Source organism: Dreissena polymorpha, chromosome 4 (assembly GCF_020536995.1).
Source record: "Dreissena polymorpha isolate Duluth1 chromosome 4, UMN_Dpol_1.0, whole genome shotgun sequence".
NCBI classification, from domain to species: domain Eukaryota; kingdom Metazoa; phylum Mollusca; class Bivalvia; order Myida; family Dreissenidae; genus Dreissena; species Dreissena polymorpha.
The window spans coordinates 47,228,301-47,243,439 of NC_068358.1; the positions used below are offsets into that span (position 1 = coordinate 47,228,301).

General features: G+C 33.5%; 1 protein-coding gene across 1 annotated transcript; it reads right to left on the reverse strand.

Annotated features, from left to right (window-relative positions):
- Positions 1-417: 417 nt before the first annotated feature.
- On the reverse strand, positions 418-14,905 carry LOC127877557 (stabilizer of axonemal microtubules 2-like). The gene is made up of 6 exons (XM_052423528.1): positions 14,741-14,905; positions 13,287-13,460; positions 8,518-8,630; positions 5,894-5,980; positions 4,999-5,682; positions 418-3,969 (listed from the first exon to the last, which is right to left on the reverse strand). The coding sequence occupies exons 1-6, from the start codon at positions 14,779-14,781 to the stop codon at positions 3,659-3,661; spliced, it is 1,410 nt and encodes a 469-aa protein (XP_052279488.1). The 5' UTR covers positions 14,782-14,905; the 3' UTR covers positions 418-3,658.
- Positions 14,906-15,139: the final 234 nt, after the last annotated feature.

The window sequence follows — 15,139 nt, forward strand, 5'->3', positions numbered from 1 at the left end:
TAAATGCATACAAAAGACTAAAATTGCAGGTCAGAGTTACGGACCTTAGATTTAGTAAATGGCATCACAGGAAAAACGTTTAGACATTTGTGAAGTTTTATGGAATACCTGTAGTGAATACAGATATAATATAGTTGTTGGATGGACACCTTAAAACGAGAAAAATACACTGACAGACAATGCATTGGCAAGAATAGTTCAATGTGTAACAATTATTTTACCTATTTTATAATGTCTAATAACATGTGTAGGTTTCAAAGGCTCAAAGCAAGCAAAAATACTGAAAATTCTAAACTCAGTCTTTGTCTCAGAACATACTTCATTGCCAATGAATACTGATTAAATACGTTAGGAATGTTATTTATCTCTTTTTATGTTGCCAACGATATCCAAAATAAAGAAACACAAATAAGTCAATTGAATAAATACTCCTTTATTTTATCTACAAAGACAGAAAATCAGACATAAAAGGCATATAAAGGCTATACAGGGACTATAAAACATGCATTATCTATTAACATAATAAATCGTTTCTTTACAAATAATCTGTCCTAACAAATATATAATTGATATAAAACTCTTTAAAAATCCACAAAAATAACACAAAATCAATACAAAACAGCATTTTAAATTATTCTTAATGTTCTGTAAATAAATTAAACATACATCACTGATTACGTTGACAATACATGTACCACACTTATCACATTGGTTCAAGCAATGTTGTACATATGACCTAACTCTTTCAGTGCTGGAACCGAATTTTGAAAGCCTAAGCAAACAGTTTGGATCCAGATGAGACGCCACAGAACGTGGCGTCTCATCAGGATCACAACTGTTTGCTATTCTGTTAGTTTCCTTTGAAAAAAAATCGAAGAAAATGCTAATTTTAGAAATTCAGCAGACGACATTTTAGCATACGACAAATTTCCTTGCATGCAAAGTGTTAAGCTTACTTTCATGTTTAAGGTTCACATAGTATTTGTCACATATTGTATCAACTCAGAATGCATTATTTACCTGGTATTTTCAAATTTGTAATGTCAGAAAAATTCTGAAGTATTTTTTTTTATAACAAGAACTGCAAGAAATTGGAACAATTTTAAGTATTAAGCAAATATGGCACCTTTTAAAAAAAAACAGTGATAAATTTAGTACAGAATTGTTCTTTCTTGCCAGTTTAAATAAAAATCAGAAAGTAAATGTGCATTTAAGAACTGTTTATCAAATCTTTTAAAAAAGTATGATAACTTTTTTGAAAGCTTATTTTGTAAAACAAATAATTTTATTTCGATTGAAATATAAAACCAGTAAGCACTCCAAAGTTTAATGCTATATTAAAGCAACAAAAAGAAACTGTGCATTCTAGAGATATTTGAGTTTACAAGAAAAACAGAAAAAATCACAACTAATGATGCCTGCAGTATTGTGCCCTGTTTCTTCTATGAATCATAGATTATGTACAGATAAAAGCGTGAGAAATGGGTTACTTATAAGCGTGACTATGGCTGATACATTACCATTCATAAAATCCCTATGCACTACTAGTGAATTAGACATTGCCACTAAAGCACATTGTCACCCTACAGTTTTATTAGAATTGCTTCTGAAAATTAGAGGAAACTAATACATTTTCTACCAAAGAAGAAAATATTTTTTGTGGAAGCTTAGTTGCTGTGCTGCAGTGCATTTATAACATTTATTAGTAAAGTCAAGATTAATGGTATGCAAACATTCATACATGTATAAAATCCTTAACCCTTTCAGGGCGAGAACCGAATTTTAAAGGCCTTTGCAAACAGTTTGGATCCAGATGAGACGCCACAGAATGTGGCGTCTCATCTGGATCCAAACTGTTTGCTATTCTGATAGTATTCTTTGAAAAAAAATCAAAGAAAATACTAATTTTAGAAATTCAGCAGACGACATTTTAGCAGACTAAACATTTCCCAGCATGCAAAGGGTTAACAAAAAGATTCAGACTAGCTAAATAAACTATGTGCTGTTTAGTTTTGTATCACAGATTTGGCTCAAGAGAGTAACAGGATTTATTCCATGTTAAAATTTCATATAACAAAAACAGTAGACAAAAATAAATCTAAATATAACAAACAAAACAATAATCCTACATCTAAAATCATTCTGATTAAAAATTTATTGTGTTTTAAGAAAGAAAATAAAAAATAAAAATAATAATGTTGCCTTATTATGTAAACCATATGGTTAAATTTGCCAAAGTCACACATTGCAGTGTGGGGAAAGTGTGATGGGATTATTTGTGTGGTCAGAAATGCAATTGGTCTCATTGGGATTACAATCTGGGACCTACTGATTCCTAGGCCAGTGTCCCACCACTTGACCACAGCTCTGGGACCTACTGATTCCTAGGCCAGTGTCCCACCACTTGACCACAGCTCTGGACCTACTGATTCCTAGGCCAGTGTCCCACCACTTGACCACAGCTCTGGGACCTACTGATTCCTAGGCCAGTGTCCCACCACTTGACCACAGCTCGGACCTACTGATTCCTAGGCCAGTGTCCCACCACTTGACCACAGCTCCCAGGTTTTCAAACTGTACAGCAAAACCGTTAGTTTATGCAAAAATAGACAATTACAATTTTTCACCTCACAAACCATTAAACTTCAAAAAATAAAAACAATCCACTAATAAATAAATAAAAAATCAATTAAAACAGAACAACCAACCCTTAGGATGGGTCCCATGATTGGTGTCATACATATAGACATACAAATGAATGCCCCACCCCCCAAACACCTGATGTGTAACTGTAAAATATATGCAGTTTATGATTTTATAATACATCAGTTAACATGATTTTAAAATATGAAGCATAAAACATATTCATTAAACACCTTCATGGACTTACAATTTGTGTCTATCGCAAACAAAAAGATATCACATTAATCCATGGGCATTCACTTGATTCTGGACATTGGTCAAAAATAATGCTGAATGATTATTGTAACGTAATTAAGGATGAGGGACCCTAACATAAAAAAGACAAAATACAATAACAATTAATGGAAAGAAAACAGTTTGGTTACAGTAATTGGCATTTAGCACTGTATTTGGCTGGTTTTTTTTTAAATACAATACAATAATAAGCATTTATAAGCATATCTGAAAAAAGCAAACTACTGGTGAACTATAAATATAAAATAAAGCACATTATATTTTTGTACTCAAAGAATGAGTACCAGTTATTTGCTCAGCAGTTATGTGCAATATGGACGGATAATTGATAAGTACACCATGGCATGTCAATATAAAAACTACGTAAAAATTTTGGGAATGTATCAAAATATCAGAAGTTTAAGAGCAATACCTTAGTATCGAAAGATTGCAAAATGTTGAAAGGCATTGCAGTAAAGATACACTTGGGTACTTGATATTCAATCTTTCACTAGAAAACATACACATTGTAATGAAAGCGAAATTGTTGTATGCAATTTACGCACACTTTGGCACTTTAAATGGTATCAAACTGCAAAAATTTTACCAAAACATGTAATTTAAGAAATCAATTATTCTTACCAATAAGTCTTCCTTCCATTCGACCCTCAGTAACTGCATTTACTATGATGCTATCACAAAAATAGACCTAATTGATAAAACCTTCATGTAAGAGTCTTGCTTATGCCACTCCCAAAGCTAGCCTTTGCTGGGATTGCATGGGGCTTCGGGGTTGCAGAGGGGTTATCGTCGTCTGAATGGGAGCGTACTGCCTGTGGCCGCGATTATCGAGCTCAGCGAAGCGGAACCGTGAGGTCGGCTTGTCTATAACAGCAGCCTCACAGACCTCAATAGGTTTCGCGGTGTAGTCCTGGCGGTACATGGTGTGGTCATCAAACTGGGCGTCGCTGCGGAACCCATTGTTGTCTGGGCGGAATGAGTGGACCGGCTGCATCTGGTGTGGGACATAGTGACCTTTGTAGGTCGAATTGCCTGAAAGGAGAAACAAGTTTTACTTTGTTGAAAAGGCTTAAACAATTGTTTTGTATGGGCATAATTTTCTTAGTTTGCAATACACAAAAAGTGCCAATAAACTTTGATGGAAAATGAAATCTTCAACCCCACTGCAAGCCAATTAAGGAAGTTATCCGATCAGCAGAATGTTTTACTAATATAAGCTATTGCTCAACATTCATAGTTGTGTTGTTAACAAATGCATATCAATAAATTAAACTATAATTGAGTAGTTCCTTTTAATAAAAAAGATAATTCCTAATAGATTTATCCTAACAAAGATTTCGTTTTAACTTAATTGTCACAAAACTCATAAAACTTTGATTGCATGTTAGTAAAAACACTGAACACTAGCTATAGGCGAAGATGTTTTACTTTATAACCAGATTAAATATTATTCATAAAAGTTTCAATTAAAAAGCCATACCTGGTACGCTTATTTTGTTTCTTCAGAAAGTCAATATATCTGATTAGAAAACAATGAAAGATAATGTTCACCTGAGCTACATATTTAAATCCGTAAAATTATTGGCATTTATACAAAAAGTTTCATAAATCATATATTATTTTAAGGAATCCTACCATAGTTTTTTGTTTAAATTCAATAAAAAAATTGAAAAACAAGACTATTGCCAAGCAATATATGTCCCCTAACGGCTCCACAATTGTCAGAAATATATATATTTTTTTTTTTAATATTTGTTGCCATACTAGCAACCAGAATTTTTGACGTAAGAACAAAATGAAATGACGTGCATAATGTCCTTATTGCCATCTATCCATGTTTGAAGTGTCATGAAAAAATATTAAGAACTTTTTAAGTTATCGCAGGATCCAGAAAAGTGTGACAGATTCACAGACTGACAGACATACGGACACACAGAGCGCAAACCATAAGTCCCCTCCGGTGAAACCGGTAGGGGACAATAAGCCTATTCACAGTTTTATTTCATCTTTTTTAAGCAAAGCATAACATTTTGATTATTTTCGAAAGATGTTTTGCTGTACCTTCGAACGGAGCATTGTTTGGAATGTAGTCAGGCTGCCTGGGCGCCTGTGCCCGTTCTCCATTCCACTTTCTGTAGTCAGAGTTGTAGTTGGTAGTTCCATCAAATGGTGCACTGGACTGCTTGACAGAGGCTGGTCTCCTAGCAACCACGCGGTCTATGGGCATCTCCCTGTAGGTGGACTTATGGGTCGTACTCATCTCCATTTCACCAGCAGGCTTCTGGTAGGGTTCGTGGGCGTGAACAAAGGGTCGCTCCATTGGCCACTTCTTGAAGTCATGTCTATTGGTGGTGGAGTCTTCAAACGGGGCTTCAGACTGGAACGCCTGACCCGCGGGCTTAAAGCTGGCAGTGTGCTCACCCAAAGCGCCCTTGTAGTCCCTCCTGAAGGTGCTCAGGCCATCAAACTGTGCTTCAGTTGGGCGGTATTGCTCCCTCTCCCTCTGGTACCTTGCAGGCATGGCATGCTGAATATAAGCGTCTCTGTGACTGGTACGGTCCTCAAAAGGCGTGTCAGACATTTTTGCGGCATCTGAAGGCTTGAAGCTTTGTCGTGGGGCGAGCTCTTTGCTTCGGTAGTCTGTCTGGAATGTTGTCTGCCCCTCGAACTTAGACTTCGGTGGTTCCCAGGCAGCCTGCATTCCATAGGGCTGTGGCCTGGAACCATCCCATTTCTTGTAGTCGCCTGAAGTAGAATTATGTCGCTTAAGTAATATTTCTTAAATAAATCTATATGAACACTGCATTTATTTAAAAAGTTTCATCAAAACAATCAATTAAAAAAAATCAAATATTTGTTCAAAATGGTAACATGCAAAGGTGACCAGCAGCACATCAGTTATAATTGCTTAAAATAGAACTTGTTTGGAATTACACATTATTATGTATTAACATACTTCTGTATGTCGGTTCTCCTTCAAATTTTGCTGGAATCATTCTCTGCCCATCGTTCCTTATTGCTTTTGCTGGTGGCGCATGTTTCTCTGTGAAAAAAATATGAAAACAACATCATGAACATGTACGGATTTATTGATAAACATTAATAGGGTCTAATTATAAAAAGGATTAAGATTTCTCGCTCATGTTTTATATTGTTGTTTTAATTTTCAAAATTATATCAGTCAAATAAATTAATAATGGTAAACACTTGCTCAAAATAATGAACAGAAAGTTTAAGTATCCATTTGCATACCGTAAAACTGTAAAAAAAACTACACAAATAACAAAATTAACTTATTTAAAAATCAAATCAGTAGTAAGGAATGAAGAAATGGCAAAATGTAAAAACGCAAATTATTGATACATGTCTTCAAGTGAAAACATACATGAAAATTTTTTTTATCATTTTTATCAAAAGCTGAAACCGCAAGTTTATTACTGATATACATGTATATAGCTTTCTTATCTTTTTGAGGTTACGTTTTGATGGTTTTTTAACAATGCTATCTGCATAAAAAATAGCTATAAATAGTTAGCAATATAATTTAACATTTTAGCAAGATTTTGAATTAGTACAAGGTACATATTTTTCTTTTAGTCATAGCACTTGATTGTAATGCCAGTCATCGTAACACTTCAATGTAACCATAACTTAACCCTATCGCCACAGTAAATCAATACATTCAAAATAAGATTAAATTGATCAACCCAAGTCACAAATGATACATAATACAGAGCACTCAGTTTACTTCAAATGGTATTTCCCCTTACCCATTAAGACTGAAAGCCAATATTCAATACGTGATTTACTCTCAGTAACTAGGCTTGCATAGATACCAAATAAACATTCACTACAACCATTAAAGTCAACAAATATTCCTTTATTTTAGCATGCAAGCAGCCATTGCAAGCCCCCATATGTAAATATTAATTTGAATTATACAAACATTGTTTATTTCTTTTTTTATGCTAATTATATTAGAAAGACATAAGAAAGTATTTGTATTTAAACAATTCAAACTATTAATTTATTAAACACTTATTGTCAGATCTATGATTTTTTATAATGTTGAATATTAACTCGATAAGTTTTCAATTTTACTTTAGAGTTCATCAAAAAAATGAATAAATATCAACACAATAATAGATTTATTCAGAAAAACTAATAATGGTGTTACCATAGTTTGAGTAAACTATGATGAAATAAGTTTAATGAAAGATTTGTCAAGTGTTATAAATGAACAGTGTTAATGATTATTTAAGCCTAAAATTCCACTATACAAATATTGCTTCACAACTTAACATAAAGCAAGCCTATAAATTACCAAAACTATGTTCATAATGACAATTACTGGTAGATTTTAGACCAAAGATCAATACTGGTATAAACCTGAGATTCAAAAGCAGTAAATATAAGGCATTTATCAGACTCAGGAAAAAGAAATCACTATTGATTCTGTCTATGGGAAAAAATCTGAATGCATGTAAAATATCTGTTCATGATTTATTTGCACCCTTTTTGGGGCTTTCGGCCTATGTACATCATTGCTCTTATGATTATTGATTTTAAAGTTAATGTTAATTCTAATAATTGGTTCAGATTTAGGACAAATATAATTATGAACTATTTATAATATTTTTATACTCAGGATTAAATGACCTCTTCATTAAAGTGCTGAAAAATTAAAGAGTCAATCATCATCATCATCATCATCATCATCATCATCATCATCATCATCATCATCATCATCATCATCATCATCATCATCATTATCATCATCATCACATCAGCAGCAGCAGCCGCATAACAATACAAGTAGAACGGATATCAATTTTTTGTGTCACTAAACTGCTGTGTGTGTTATCAGCTGTGCAGATATTATAGTTCTCTTCATATGAAATATTTACAGTGATATGCAATACTTGTAGGGCTATTTACAACTAAATACTTTTATCTTATCACTCTTTTATAAAGTGCGGGATATACAAATATTCATCAACAACTTCAAACCTTACTAGACCTTTTTGAACAAAGGCGAGATTAGGATTTTGGAAAATGAAATGCAAATTATAGAGGCAGGTATTATGAATTGGACAACACTGTAAACATTATAAGTGTAACTATAAAGCCCACAAACTCTTAAACCAAAACCATAAATTCCCCCCACCCATAACCAAAAAAAGGAGTTTAAGAAAAAAATATCTGATCAAATATGCAATTAAATTACAGAATTACAGGGTCCAGATGATTTTATACTTTATGAATATTATTTGAGTAGTCAAAGCACAATATTACTTCAACTTTTGAAGTGCCATCATACATGTATGTTGCTTCGACTAAATTTTCTCATAAACAAAATAATATTGAGTACAAGTGAATTTTAAAATGAAGTTATTTAAGATCAGTTCAACAAATTACATTTGTGTGTTTGCAGTTTATAAGTGATGACATTATCCCATATATTCACAATCCCCAACGTCCCTTTTTGAGACAAAAAGTTCTATTTCTATAGATAGTTCACTGAGTTGTTAGTACTCTTTTTCGCAAAGATCTAAACATTATTAATGAAGTTTTACTCACCAACATATTCCTGTTTGTATGAGGTCATATTCTCCATGTCCCCTTGTGGCTTGACATACTGGTCATGCTTGTGCACGAACGGACGCTCCAGAGGGTGGGCATGGTAGTCCGTCCTGTAATTAGTTTCAATGTTTCCATGGTTACTGATTGGAGGCAACAGATCATACTTGTTGAAACTCATTTTTGACTTCTGACGATCAAGATATCTACTGTAGTTCACTTTAATAATTTTGCTCAAATTCAAACTTGATCAGATGTATAGCGACCTTAATCTTTCAAATCAAGCAAAGTCTGGTATCTTTATGTGCACTCACAAACAATGCTTAAATTTGAAAACAAACTGTCTGCTAAAGTTTATCTGTTTATCTGTGGTCAAGTCTCCATCAACTTGAAAGTTTTCTTTGCAGAAGATAAGTTTAAAGTGTTAACATTAAAATATTCCAAAACAGAAGAAGTGAATAAGTATCCCTAACATTGTTTCTTCAAAATGAGAATTTCAACTTATTTAAGGACACATAAAAATCCATTCGTTTAGGCGCAAGCAAACAGGTCCTCTGATATTTCTTATGAAGTATTGACTATAAATCGGAAATCTCCTTTACTAATTATATATTTGCCAGACCAGTACAATAGGATTTTTTAAAGCTTCTTTATAATTGTTCAGCCCAGCTATTCATTGAAAAAAATAGCCTCTAAACACAGGTCGATAACAAAAATCCATAAAGCTTAAATCTATAATCTAAGAGATTTGAACAGTTCTTAATTACTTTTGGAATCTCAATATTTGTAAGACTATAACACTTTGCACAAATGTTTAAGCCTAGAGCATTTTTAACCATTTTTAATGATTAAATGGATAATACGTTGTAGGTCAATCTAAGATAACTTGTATAGCTTATTTTTCTATCCTTATCTAGGTTAATCATTTAAATATATTTAAACCATCAGACAAATCAGAACAAACGTAACTGAGAAAGCCATATTTAACTTAATCATTTGCAGCATCATTTGTAATGTCACATTATACTATATATTTGTGCAACTGAACCTCCAATGCTCATTCATGTCAGACAATACAATGCAGAACATTGAGAGGTTGTCTTTGTCTGGCACCTAATCGATGACAGAAGTTAATTTTTCAAATTAATAAACGAACAGTATTAACAAAGGACACAAATAAACTTAATGTGTGAAAAAACACAGTAAAACATTATATAGCATTTTGTAATGAGTATAAACAGGGTATACATTAAGGCTTATATGCTCTTAAGACCTAATCAAGAAAACCACTAAATACCAGTAACAGTAACCATAACATCTGTTACATAAATAGAAGGTGAAATGAATACAATTAAGATATACTATCACAATCTGCTTTTTAAAAAAGAATATAAATGCGCCTTGAGAAGAGCTAGAGGTAATTATTTGATGATTCTTGTCGATTGAAAAAATTGGTTTCTACGACACTGATTTCGAGACTGGCATAAGAAACGTCAATTATTACTGTAACTTGAGATAAATATGAATCACTTTGTCATACCTATAAAGTATTGTTAAAATATTAACCAAACTCACAAAGATTGTCTCAAATGAACTGTAATGAAAAAATGGATGATTATTCTTGTGATTATTTTATCAATCCTGTGAAGCTTTTTCAAGATCATATAAGGGCCCCAATGTATCAACATAATACTGACACAAAGAATAAAGAATGGACATACATCAAAGAAAACATAATCAAAGTTGCTTTATACAGTCTAAGATTGTAGCTAAAGTATCTCACTTAAACACATTGTTGTTATATAACAAATGATGTAATCACAGGTGGTCAATGGCAAGTTATTATGAGTGCCCAACAATTCAGCTCGTATACAAAATCAGCTACAAGAATATTCTTTATACTAAAGCTACATATATGTTGATAAATAAATTTAGTGAATATAGGCATCAGTATTCCTGATCTTAAAATTCTGAAGCTTTTCCCAATGAAAGCACTTGATTTAATATGCATGCCACTTGACAAAACAAAGTGGTCACACAAGGCTATGCATGTATGCTCGAGGGAAAAAGCTGCCACAAATCAGCTGTACATTAGCTATGTCTATTTAAAATTTGCAGTTTTTATTTCTTAGACAATCAGGGTTACACTAAGCAGGCGATCAACAGTGAAACTCGACAAGTTGCTTGATTATCCTAATGATAAAAGGAGCTTATCACTATTATGGTAATCTATGATAGTCTATGATTTTTAACGCTCACATTAATGTTACAGAGCATATTTTGCAAATCAGTATGCGCTCAACTGCTTAACTACGCTATGGAAAGACAACCAATGCCTGTTGCAGACGACAAAAGCTATAATCGTCTGCTAGGAAAGATAACCACCACATGCAGTGGTCCCTGGTGTATATGACTGATAGTGTTTAACAGCTGGTACAACGACATTGGCCAGTCTAGTGTTTATCATTGAAATCTGTACATATTGACTGCTTTCAGGGAAAACGGGACTTAATGCATGTCAAATAAGATTGGCCTGTGCACAATGATTAGCCTGTGCAATGCGCACAAGCTAATCAAGGACGACACTTTCTGATTTTATAATGTTTTTCGTTTAATGAGAGTCTCTGGTACTGGGATGACAATAAATGCATATGCATTAAGCCCTGTTTTCCCAAAATGAAGCTTAAATTATATTTTGTATTAATTATTTAAAAAAACACATCTGGACATGTGCTTTAAGACACACTCTTTATAAATTTGAATGGGTTGTGTTCATTAAAAACTTGCCAAATAAAAAGCTATAACATAATTTTTTAAACTGAGTTGCGTCTAAACTTATACAACAGCGAACACCTACAGTGCCTTCAGCGCTTTGATGAGGTCATGTCGTCATGCCTAGGAAACCCCACCATCCTGTGAGGTGACTTCGAGAAAAAACAATCTCACATGCGCTTAGTGTGGTATTGAACTACACTCACCGAATTGAGATTATGTATATATATGTACCATATGTACCAACCGCCGGGCTAAACTGACAATCAAAATTTAATAGTGAAGCTCATAAAATAATAGCAGATTTTTCGAAAAAAAAATCAAATATTTATGGACTAGATCAGAACAGTCATGACATTCAAACTAATTTCTTGCATTTGTGCAACATACAACCATCTAAATAGTAGAGTTGATAACCTGCTATCACTAATGAATATATATTCATTTGACACACATGCCCTTATTAAAGCGCATCCCAAAAATTTCTGTGACACATGGTTGCGATTCCAGTGAAACATCAAAATGAACGCCTATGGCTCATTTTGCATCCATTGTTTACCTACCCAAAATTATTTAATTAATAATCCATCTCTGTGACTGCATTACTCTTATGTTTGGCATTTTATATTTGGAAATGTCAGCAAATAAGTGTAGACCTTAATATTTGATTACAGTGTAAAAACTTTGCAGGGTAGAGTACACTGAAATCTTTACTTTTAGATAAAACAAATCATTTTTACATAATATTTCATTTTTCTCACATAAAAAAGTGCATGCTCTATCTACACTTGGTCCAGTTTTTGAGATAGGTCAATATTGATCTGTGACATGTACAGTTATTTTATGCACCAATCACCTTCATTTGGACGGAGTCTATTCAGCAGTCTGAGCACCATTCATCTTTGAAGTTTGGAAAGTTGGGTATGTGTGAATATGATATACAATGAAGCTGCAAAAATGTGGACCAAACTTGATTAAGTTATGAAAGTCACATTACAATGATAGGTCGTCATAAAAGGGATCTGCAGATTATGATTTGAGTTGTGTTCTGAGAAAACTGGGCATAATGCATGTGCGTAAAGTGTCGTCCCAGATTAGCCTGTGCAGTCCGCACAGGCTAATCTAGGATGACACCTTCCGCTTAAACTAGATTTTCGGTACAAAGGGACTGTCTTTAAACGGAAAATACCATTTAAGCGGAGAGTGTCGTCCCTGATCAGCCTGTGCGGACTGCACAGGCTAATCTGGGACGACACTTTACGCACATGCATTATGACCAGCTTACACAGAACACGACACATTTAGTTCTTTTAATTTTTAGCATGTCAGAAGATGCTACTTTAATGAAAACTCATTTTTTGGAATTTTTACTTATTATAGCTGTTATTGTTCAAAGTGATTTTTCAAAGAAACTGAAAACTTGCCATGAGGTATATCTTTTTGTTTCTGAAATTGTCTCTTCTCAGTGATATTATCTTTTACGAAAATGTGAATGCTTCGTGCTACTTACATGTACAGCGTTTACATTGTTAAGCGATTTTAACACCGTGGGAAACATTTAAGAATGTACTGTTACACAGTAAAACAATTATAGTCTTGGTTTTACTTGTTATATAAATGGCCTTGTTATTTAGATGGTTCAACAAAAATATGTAACCGGATTAGAAATTGTAAGCTCATGCACTCTTTAGTAGACTGGTACTACAAAATACCCAGGCAAAGAAAATATAAATGTACCAAAAAGTACCCCGAAGTATGGCCGGGTGCCTTTTTTATAGCCTAATATCCGTACCTTGCGGTGATTGTAGTATACTTATAGAGTAACCAGGGTACTTTTAAACAGTTACTATGCCAACAACAACCAATTGAGCTACAATAACCCTTTATGTTTCTATTACTGGCTCTCCCCAGTAATTCGACAAAAAAATACAGCTAAAAACTTCACACAATTTTCACTTAAGTTTGATAGCTAATTTCTAATACCGGTAACAACAAACCTCTGTGTAGTTTTGTCCTGAAATTCTCCACCATGAATGGGCTGCTGGTTAGGCTTGAAGTTCTCTCTCATGCCAAGAGGATGGGGCTTGTACACATTTTTGTACTCTGTGAGTCTGCACGGGCCTTCGCCTTGTGACAGATGGTTTGTTGGGTTGTGGGGACATTTGTGACGCCTGGAAGTTTCAGCAAAAGTTGTTAAAGCACAAATGGTGACATGAAAGTATATAACAACAATGTATTGATCCCTCTGTACAAGGCACACAGAAAGCAGTTTTTATTACACTTACAAGCAGTGAATATAAATAAGTGACTTTACAATCTTGTTAAAATCTAAAATAAAAACTTAAACAGATTTTATACAGAGGTCAGTTTAAATAAGCATTAAAGACAAAGATTGAATCAATACAAAATAACTGTGTCTGTGAGCATTCTTTAAATGACCAACTGTGGTCAGAGCATATAAGTAAGGATGAATTATATATAGTTGGTTACATACGACTATGCCGCTTTAAATGGCATAATAAGATCTCATTTTTATGTCTATTTATATGTTTATAAAATGTGTTCACATTGAGCAGAACTTATATAGCGGTATTATGATTATTTATTTTATGAATGCTACAATTACCAAAAGGATGTGGCTGAATTACAATGCATGCGGGATAGCAATATTTGACTGTTGCATCCTGTAGTTTAACACTTGATACAACAGCCATTATCAAAACAAATAGAATAATAAATATTAAACTTTACAATATCATTCATGGATTTAAAGGCGAAAATAAAGTTAGTCTGATTGGGCATGGTGTTTTCAAATGAAAAGGAAAAGCAAAAAAGGTGTATTTGGTGTACCTGAGATTTGATTACAGGATGAATGCTCACTGGATTGATTTAATGTTGTGCTTCACTCGTTATGTATATCTTATTATAAATATCAAATGTGTACTATTACACAGACAAGAGAAATACTAATGAGTCAAAGAAACTGCTCAGTTGTGGTTTGAAGATGTATTTCTTGAATTTATTAATCATAAAAACCCATTTAAATGATCACGGGTAACATTGAACTACTATTATATGAGGCAGTTTTAAACAGCATGCATACCAAAACAAACAATAAAAGATAAAAACAGAGATAAACTCATTTGAAAAACTTGTGAGAACATGACATATGGCCTAAGCTGTGCTTCTAATCTGAGAGACTGAGTAAATGTAGTGCCACTTAGTAAACAGGTGCAGTAGTATGCGCAACGATTAGGATTTATGTAAGGAAAATCAGACTATTATTTACATAAGTTTTAACTAGAATGATAACACGTTTTATGCATTTAAAGGTAATAAAGCAAAAACTTAAATGCCAACTCGAAAGTATCAGGTTTCATACACAACGAACCTTTAGTTTCAGGACGTGTAATCAATCTTGTCCGATTATAAAACAATTGAAATAACTTACCCACAAGTGCAAATCTCACATATACAACGCTTAGATGCCATAACAATTGATAACTGCTTTAATGAGGTTGTTTATGTCTTAGTTCAATTGATGATAAGCCTACAGCACAATATAGAAAGTAGGTAGAGAAAACAACAAGCGTTGTCAAGCACTAGTTCACGGTGGTAAAGCGGTACATTTCCTTCTCCGTGGTTTATATTGCATTTATATACCTCAGTGTGGATAACGGAAAAGGTACCTAATCGGACTAGTCCATATAAACGGACTCCCAGAACCTTTGATAATTTTTGCTATGGCGGCTCTGGGAGTTTAATTATTGCAACTACTAATCAGACTAGTTAATCAGTATTATATAATATATAAAAAATGAATTTAGCCAAAATAAAATAATGGCTTGTG

Coding starts and splice junctions, on each gene's coding strand:
- LOC127877557 (XM_052423528.1), bottom strand. CDS start 14,781: ATGGCATCTAAGCGTTGTATATGTGAGATTTGCACTTGTGG. Junction 8,631..13,286: donor CAGGACAAAACTACACAGAG/GTTTGTTGTTAC, acceptor AACTAATTACAG/GACGGACTACCATGCCCACC. Junction 3,970..4,998: donor AAACAATGCTCCGTTCGAAG/GTACAGCAAAAC, acceptor TTCTCCTTTCAG/GCAATTCGACCTACAAAGGT.